The sequence below is a fragment of the Lithobates pipiens genome, unplaced genomic scaffold (assembly GCF_037356315.1).
Source record: "Lithobates pipiens isolate NorthernLeopardFrog02 unplaced genomic scaffold, aLitPip1_a1.2 Scaffold_23, whole genome shotgun sequence".
NCBI lineage: Eukaryota > Metazoa > Chordata > Amphibia > Anura > Ranidae > Lithobates > Lithobates pipiens.
The window spans coordinates 229,971,532-229,980,134 of record NW_027507785.1 but is presented as its reverse complement, the minus strand read 5'-3'; the positions used below and the strand labels follow the sequence as shown (position 1 = coordinate 229,980,134).

The window sequence follows — 8,603 nt, the reverse complement described above, 5'->3', positions numbered from 1 at the left end:
TTTGTAGTTGTTCTTTGTAACTGAGGGCCTCCAGTCCCCTTATTAGCTATGTTGTACTTCTCTGGACTCTCTCTAGTTCCAACACATCCTTTCTGAGGACTGGTGACCAGAACTGGACGGCATGCTTCAGATGTGGCCGAACCAGAGTTTTGGCTGGATTAGAGTTTTATCTTTTGAATAAATACCCTTTTTAATGCATGCTAATATTCTGTTGGCTTTGCTTGCTGCTGTTTGGCATGCATGCTATTGCTGAGCCTGTCATTTACTAGGACCCCAAGATCTTTTTCCATCCCAGATTCCCCCTAGCAAGTAACTTTAATTTATATTTTTAGCCCCCAAGTGCATTACTTTTTTCAACATTAAACCTCATTTGCCATTTTTTTTCCCACCCTATAATTTTATTTAGGTCTTTATGTAAAGGTCTTCTTGTGATTCCCTTTCAAAAAAAGTGTGGCATTATATACAGTGTATATACAATGTCCCAGTCTACACTATCAACCCTGACCCCAGCTTAAACTTAATGCACCCAGTTTATGTGCAGTCCTGACCAGATCATGCTCACTTTCTGGACAATCCTAACCAGATCAAACCAATTCATGAACCCTCCACTTAGGAATGATCCCCTCAGATAATGGCCTTTTTTGAGTTACTGAAGATGCTCTGTAACTCCTAAAAATGTGATGTGATTTTGGGACACATCACACACACACACACACACACACACTCACATGTGGGTCAGTGGGATATATTAGGCAGCAAAAATGTGTGTTGGTCCTAAAGTTGAATTGCTGAAAGCTGCAAAAATGGGCAAGTGGAAGCAATTTTGACAAGGGTCAGAATGTAATGGCTAGAAGACTGGATCGGAACAACTCTAAAACTGCAGCTCTTGTGGGATGGACGGCCAAGGCTCACTATCGCAGGCTGGCCTTTGTAGTCTGATCCAATAGAAGAGCTACTGTAGCTCCAACTGCTGCAAAAAGGTAATTCTGGCTCCAATCGATGCTGACCTGTGTCCACAGCCAAATGTGCCTACAATGGAGACGTAAACATCAGAACTGGACCACAGAACAATGTAGGAAGGTAGCCAGTCCAATGAATCAAGTTTTCTTTTACATCATGTGGGTGGCCGGGTGTGTGGGGAAGAGATGGCACCAGCATGCAGTATGGGCGTACCACCTAAGTAAAACATTGCTAGTGACCAAGTACACCCCTTCATGGAAATGGTATTCCTTGATGGCAGTGTCCTCGTTCAAGAGGATAATACGCCCTGCCATGCTGCAAAAATGGAAAAACAAGTCTGACCCATGGAGGGCCCACCTCGCAAATTACAGGATTTAAAAGATCTGTTGCTGACAGCTTGGTACCAAATACCACATCAGACCTTCAGGGGTCTAGTGCCATCCAGGCTGAGATGGGTCAGGGCTCTTTTTTTGTCTTTTGGCAGCAAAGGGGGAACCTACCCAATATTTAGGTGGGTGATCATCTAGTTATAGCTGTTTGGTGTATTAGAAGCAAAAACACCAGCAGATATCAGTAAGGTCATATAGGTGATTTATTTCCAATACACTATTGTACCCTCCTGAAAGTGTCTTTCATCCAATTAGATTACAACATAGATAATAAATGCCCCAATAAAAGAGCGGTGACAGAAATCCTCCTGTACAATGACAATTCAGGGCCAGGCTATCCCATCCCCTCTTTGTCTGGCACATCTATCCTTTCCTCCCACAGACTGGCAGGTTGCCCTCACCAAAGATGGCCTCCCCGCCGCCCCCTCCTTGTCATGTGACCGGCGCTATCAGCCCCCTGTACGGATGCGCACGGAGGGTTGGTGAAGTGTTTTGTATTTGCTCCCACAATGCATTGTGCGCTCCGCGGGAAACCAAAATGGCGAAGGTGTGTAACCGAACCGGGCCGTTAGCTGGGTCTGTGTAGAGCGGAGCTCTCATCCCTTCCGCCTCGCTGAGGGCCGGTGACTGAGCCGCTGGAAGCGCTGACTCGTGTTTTCGCTGTGGGGGGCGCTCTGCACCACTGAAGTGACCGAATGAGGTGAGTGTGGCCCGGAGAGGGCCTCCTTGTATGCCGAGCGGCCTTCTCCCCGCCGGGGCAATGAGGCGCAGCAGGCCGGACCCCTCCATTGTCAGCCTGTCACTCATTGTTCCTTAGAAATGAATGGCTCTCCTCTTCTATCAGGAGCATGGGGCCATGCTGGGCTGACACCTTCACAGACCCTTCTACAGCAGTCCTGTCTAACATGGAGGAACCTTTATAACGAACCCCTCCCTGATAGTAGAGACTAAACCTACAGCTCTGGGTTCAATGGAGTAAGTGGTAAGGCCTCCATCACACATAGGGATGCCACCAGTTTGGGATTCACCCGGACAGTTTGGGTTTGGAATCATAAGTCCGGGTTTCAGACTGTCTGAGACCTGGAAACATTCAGACTGGACTGAGTCTCCCCCCTTCACTCTCCTGCCTCTGAGTATGCTAAGGTAAAGCAGGGTTCTCAGAGCACTCATTACATCAGTCCTCTTTCTACACCACAACATCCCTTATGTTTGAGTCCCCAGGGTTCTCCCTTACATCAGAGTCTGCAGAGTCCCCCTTTACAGTGAAAGGGAACTCTGTCAACACTGTTGATGGCGGAATTGAACAAATTTCTTTCCTGCAACACATGGTTACAAGAAAGAGATTTTGCAGCATGTATGGCACACCTTACCCTTTGTATTGCAGGTCAAGAGAATTTTTATAGAGTTGGGCTTAAAGTGGTTTTAAACCCTTACAAACCACTTTGACCTACAGGTAAGCCTAGATTAAGGGTTACCTGTAGGTCCAAGAAATATCTCCTAAACCATTTACAAAAAGACAGACGCCGCTGTCTACGTTGCATTCGCTGTAGACATCAGCTGGCAGGCGCACTGAGCATGCCGCTGCTAACGGCGATATGCTGTTAGCGGCGGCTCCCGTGCGCATGTGTGGGAGTGACGTCATCACTGCTCCGGAGCAGCGATACCCGGAAGATGGGCGCTCCATGCTACAGGGGACAGCAGTGGCATCTCTGGCTCCTGTGTCAGTTAAGTGACACACAATGGGCTACTATGCGAAGCATAGTAGCCTATTATGCTTTACATTTGCAGGGAGACAAAGAGGAAGTCTCCCTGCACTTCCTCTTTAAGCCCCCGGTTCACACTATGCAGGGAACCACTTGTGATTTTTAACAGGAATCGCACAGCATTCCTGGCTTTTACCAGTGCAGGGCTTTCATCTTCAGTAGAAGGTCCTCTTTAACATGTGCAAAGGTGTGAATGAACTGTAAGAATTGTATAACCTTCAATGTAGTTTTAAAAGTAATTGACAAAATCTTTAAATCAGCAGTCTTCATTAAAATATGCAGAAATCTCAGTGAAGATTCTTGTCCAAGCAGAATACCATCTTCACCCAGTCTTCCTTCTGGGTTTGCGATCTCTGGCCTTTTGAATGGCTAGGCCACGATGAGGTCGTGGCACAGCTTCCTCAATGTATGGCATGTTGTCTCTTGGGAGCACAGTGCGCATGCGCCAGTGATTTCAGCGGCTGCTACACATGTAAATATCTCCCAAAATGGTGCGCGTTTAGGAGATGTTCACTGTACCTACAGGTAAATCGTCTCCTTATAGGCTTACTTGTAGGTACAAGATTAAAAATAGTTTACTACCGCTGTAAGGAGGCTCTTCTGTACTATGTTTAATACAATAATGATATTTGTAGGAATGCAAAATCATAAAGGGAGTCATGTTGAAAACTGTCAAATTTTTTATATATTTTTTTCCTTATAATAGTATGTTAAATATCCTTAACCTTAACATTCCTTTTCTGGTTAGGTGATTGTTTAGATTAGTCTTATCTAAGCCAGACAATCAGCTACATGCCTTTTTTCACCGACAACGCTATCCCCCTTTTATCTGAATTTGTTACTCTTTCACTTTCTGAAAAGGTTGTCGGTTGTTATACAGGAATGCCTAGACCTGCCCCCATCCCTCCTATTCTTCACAGAACATGATCCCCCTCCTGTCTTCATAGCCTTGTTTTGGCCAGCAGCATCTCCTGAGAGGGCAGGCTTTGGAAGTACTTTATGTTTGTTAGAAACTGTAATATAGATTACAATGCAACAGGCTGAAGATTTTGTGCAGTGTACAGCCACGTGGTTGTTTCTGCATGGCACTGTGTGCATGGTGTGGCACATGCCCAGCTACTGTGAACTGCGGAGGGAGCTGGGGAAGAAATAGGGTACAAATGAAGGATACAGATTGATTTCTATTGCACATTACATGTGAGTAATGAGTTTAAGGCCCAGTTTCCTCTAGTGCAACATGTCATGTGACTTTGGACACATAGTCGCATGACAAGTCACAGCCCATTGATTTCAATGGCAAAAGTTTCCATCTATGAAACTTTGAAAATCAGCAACTTTGAAGAGGTGCCTACACCACTTTGTTGCAACTTCTGATGCCAATTTAATCCATAGTGTAAAGTTGGATCAAAGCTGCACTCAGTCACACTCTAAATCGCACAGCTTTGGAGTCACACTAGTGGAAACAGCCTAAGGCTAAAGTGCGACTGAGTGCAGCTTTGATCCAACTTTACACACTGGATCAGTTGCATCAAAAGTTGCACCTTTTCAGTTGCATTGATGGTAACGGGTGCCATTGAAATCAATGGGATGTGACTTGTCTTGCAACTTTATTTCTTACTATTGGGACTGGAGCCTTAGTGTGGTTGCCTGTACTGTTCCTTTAGTGTATAGGGATCATTGTAGATTAAGCTAAGACCCCAGCACTTCCAGCTACACTGGACAGTATCCAGTTCCTGTGTCCAGCTCCCATCTCCTGTGATAGTCTTCACTCCCAGGCCAGCACAGCTATATACTGTATATGTGCACTGCCGCCCCCCAGGAACCTATGATCAGCTCCCCCCCATCCTGTATATGCCCACTGGCTACACAGGAACAGGACAACCCTGGACATGTCATTAGCTTTCGGTAACCACACCCACTGGTTGCTTTTAGACTCTAAAGAAAGTAGAATTGAAGTAATTTCGAGGTATAAGGCTGAACTTGGCTCACATTAATGATTACAGGGGTGAATTTAAGTGTTAGGGTGGACTTCCACTTTAATATATGCACTCATTGATAATATGCTATACCTTCACTTTAGAAAATATTTGCATTTCCTGTGAGTTTTTTCCCAAATTGCTGCAAAGGTCTTTTTAGCTAGAAGTAACCTGGCTATACACTGTAATATATATATTTATTTTGTTCAACCTTCCAGGCTGAATAAGAGAAATCTACAGCTTTTCTCCCACTCTGCTAAAGACTGTTGGGGCTGCACTGATCAGGACAGCGTTGGGAGAGGAATGCTGATAACAATGTGATTGGACGCAGCTAATCACATGGTAAAGAGCCTACATCATAGTGTCTTTACCGAGACCAATAATGCCCTGTGGGACATGGCGCACACCCGATCACTGTGGGCGTGCATAAGCAGCGAGAATGGGAGGACGTCGTATAAACAAAAGTGCTCCCGCCCAGCTGTCATTTTACTATACGGTGGTCGGGAAGTGGTTAATAACAAATTTTATACTTGCCTGCTGTGTGCAGTAGTTTTGCACAGAGCGGCCTGAACCTCCTCTTTTGGTGGTTTGCTGGTGCACTCCGCTCCTCCTCCTGTGTTTCCCCCTCTAGGTGCTTGCTAGGGGGGCACATGTGTGGGCTTGATCCCGCTCATGCTGTCTCTATTGACACACACAGCACGTGGTTTGGCAAAGCTCCCTTCTCACAGAAATTGACGGCAGCAGAAGCCAATGACTCCCACTGCTGCCTCAATGCCTAGTGAAGATCAGTGCCACTGCTCCCAGGAACAGTACTTTATCAATATCTTAAATTTGTTATTAAAACCTGGACCCTGCATTCAAGATATCTGGTCTCCCACAGTACACAGAACAAGGAAACAAAATAGTTTTTAGTAAATATAAACTGTTAAATGCTTTTTCTCATCAGCAGTACATAGCAGTCTTGTGACTTCTATCAGTGCCTGGTTAAAGCTTGCAGGAGAAGACTTCATTTTCCGCTGACTGTCCTACGAGGCTGCAGGACCCCTGACCCTCTGTCATAAAAGGTGCTGATTGGCCCTGTGCTGATAATATGCACCCTCCCAAGAAAAAAAAACTCTAGCAATACACCCTCCCAAGAAAAAAAAACTCTAGCAATACACACCAAACTGAGCCTGTGCAGAGGGCCTCCAAGGCCCTGTTCTATCAGGAGATGGATTGGGGATAGTAGAAGGGGAGGCTCAGAAGACAGGATCAAACAACCTTTATACACACTGTGCAGGATTAACCCGTAGGTTCCACAGTGAGTACAACAAGCATGCTTTATTGCAAATATTGACTGATTTTACTGTTGTGAGTTTAGTAACACTTTAAAGGAGTTGTAAAGGCAGAAGGGTTTTTATCTTAATGCCCACGGCTGTCATTCAGCCAGTCTGGGGAGAGAGGGGGCATGGTCAGGTTGGGGCTCCATGTCTGAATGAATACTCTGAGCTCTGACTCAGCTTGGGTGACCCCTGGCTTAGGGGGACTCAAAGGAGGGAGGGGCTTTGAGTAGCAGAGAGGAACCCGAGAAGAGGAGGATCCAGGCTGCTCTGTGCAAAACCAACTGCACAGAGGTAAGTATAACAAGTTTGTTTAAAAAAAATAAATAAATAAAAGTTTGCAACTGTACAATTTCCCAGTTTGTAGAATGCTTTGTTGGCCTGAATAGTTTGTTTAACCTGTCTGGCTGAATGATGTCTGATCTAATCCACATGGGCAGGGTGAAAACTACTTTGTTATGAAAAATATTAGAGGTAGCTGTATTATATCTGTATTCCAACTATTTTTGCACACTTTTTTTTCTTTCCGTCTGCTGGCAGCTAAATGGTTAATTGGGTCAGGCAGGGTAAATGTCCATGCGGATGTGGCTATGGCAGCACCTCTTTGTGTCTTCCTGTGAGCCAGGTTCTTATCAGGCTTTGTTCTGCCTTTGTCAAAGGCAAGTTCTCCTTTTATTCATACAGATGTAACGTCTAATGGTGCAGGTGCTTTTCCTGACAGCAATATAGCAGATAACAGTTGCTTATAAGTTTGTGATGATTTGTGAACAACACAGGAAATGAATACAATAAAATACAAATGCACAACTTGCACATTTGTTGGCTCTCCACATGATTTTAAATGCAAATAGCACAGATCAATTTAGGCCCCTTTCACACTCGTACGACTTGTCCCACTACTTGGGACTGCAAAGTCGAATAACAAGTCGTTCCCCCATGATTTCCAATTACAACCATTCATATTAGTAGGACTTCAAGTCAGTCCTTGCAATACTTTGGTCCAACTTTGATCTTCAGTCACTGAAGTCGGCTCGCCCTCTTAAGTGATCCGACTTTGGCATGCGAGTTGTGCTCTGATCTTGAAGGGGAACTCCACAGAAATGTAAAAATAAAAAATCTGGCATGGGTTCGCTCTCCAATAGCATACCAGGCCCTTCAGTGTGGTATGGATTTTAAGGGGAACCCTCATGCCAGCAGCGTGGGGGTCCCCCCTAAAATCCACACCAGACCCTTATCCAAGCACACAGCCCAGCAGGTCAGGGAAGGGGGTGGGGACAAGCAAACTACCCCCACCCCAAAGCACCTTGTCCCCATGTTGATGGGGACAGTGGCCTCTTCTCGCCAACCTTGGTTGTTGAGGGTCTGCCGGGGGCTTATTGGAATCTGGAAGCCCCCTTCAACAAGGGGGCGTCTGGATCCCAGCCTCCCACCCTATGTGAATGAGTATCCCCTACCCATTCACACCAAAAAATAACACAGTACACAGGTTTTTCAAAGTAATTTATTAAGGCAGCTCCGGCGTCTCTTCTAATCTCTTCTCTCTCTGGCTCTTCTGCCTCTTTCACTGACATCTTCTGCCTCTGCCGGTTCTTCTCCCCTCTCTGGGTCTAATCCGCTGATGTCTTCTAGCCCTCTCCGGTTCTCCCTCTGTCTGCTTTCTTCTGCCTCTGCTGGGTCTTCAATGTCTTCTCCCTCTGTTTTTCCGATGTTGACTCAACGCACTCCCCCGCTCCAGTGCTGAGTGCACAGTATGCCACAACTTATATTGACATAGGGTGTGGTCACCGGGTGATGTCACCCGGAGGTCCCGCCCCTTATGATGTCACCGCCCCATCATGCCCCAGGCGGTGACTTCTTGGAGGGGGACCCATGACGGCTTTTTTATTTTTTTAATTTGCCATGGAGTTCCCCCTAAAGATTCATACCAGACACATGCCTGCATGTCAGAGGGGGGTTAAGAGTTGGATACCCATCATTGAAGTCAGACTTCAAGTCGCAGGGCAAAGTCGGATCCACAGTTAAACGATGTTTACAGTTACATTTGTATATTTACTGTAAGGCTCGGTTCACACAGGACGCGGCGCGACTTGCAGCGCCGCGACCTCAGCGGCGACTTGCAAAACGACTTCTGTATAAAAGTCAATGCAAGTCGCCGCAAAAGTAGTACAGGAACCTTTTTTCTAAGTCGGAGCGACT

The 8,603-nt window shown here is 45.9% G+C and overlaps 1 protein-coding gene across 2 annotated transcripts in view; it reads left to right on the top strand.

The window, feature by feature from the left end:
• Positions 1-1,835: 1,835 nt before the first annotated feature.
• The window catches only part of MTF2 (metal response element binding transcription factor 2), an 82,361-nt gene continuing 75,593 nt past the window's right edge, over positions 1,836-8,603 (top strand). The window contains exon 1 of one of the 2 annotated variants that reach the window (XM_077452905.1): positions 1,836-2,049. In XM_077452905.1, the coding sequence (XP_077309031.1) occupies positions 2,045-2,049 (5 nt within the window). In that variant the 5' untranslated portion in view covers positions 1,836-2,044. The remainder of the gene's footprint in view (positions 2,050-8,603) is intronic. The other variant, XM_077452904.1, reaches the window with a different exon arrangement.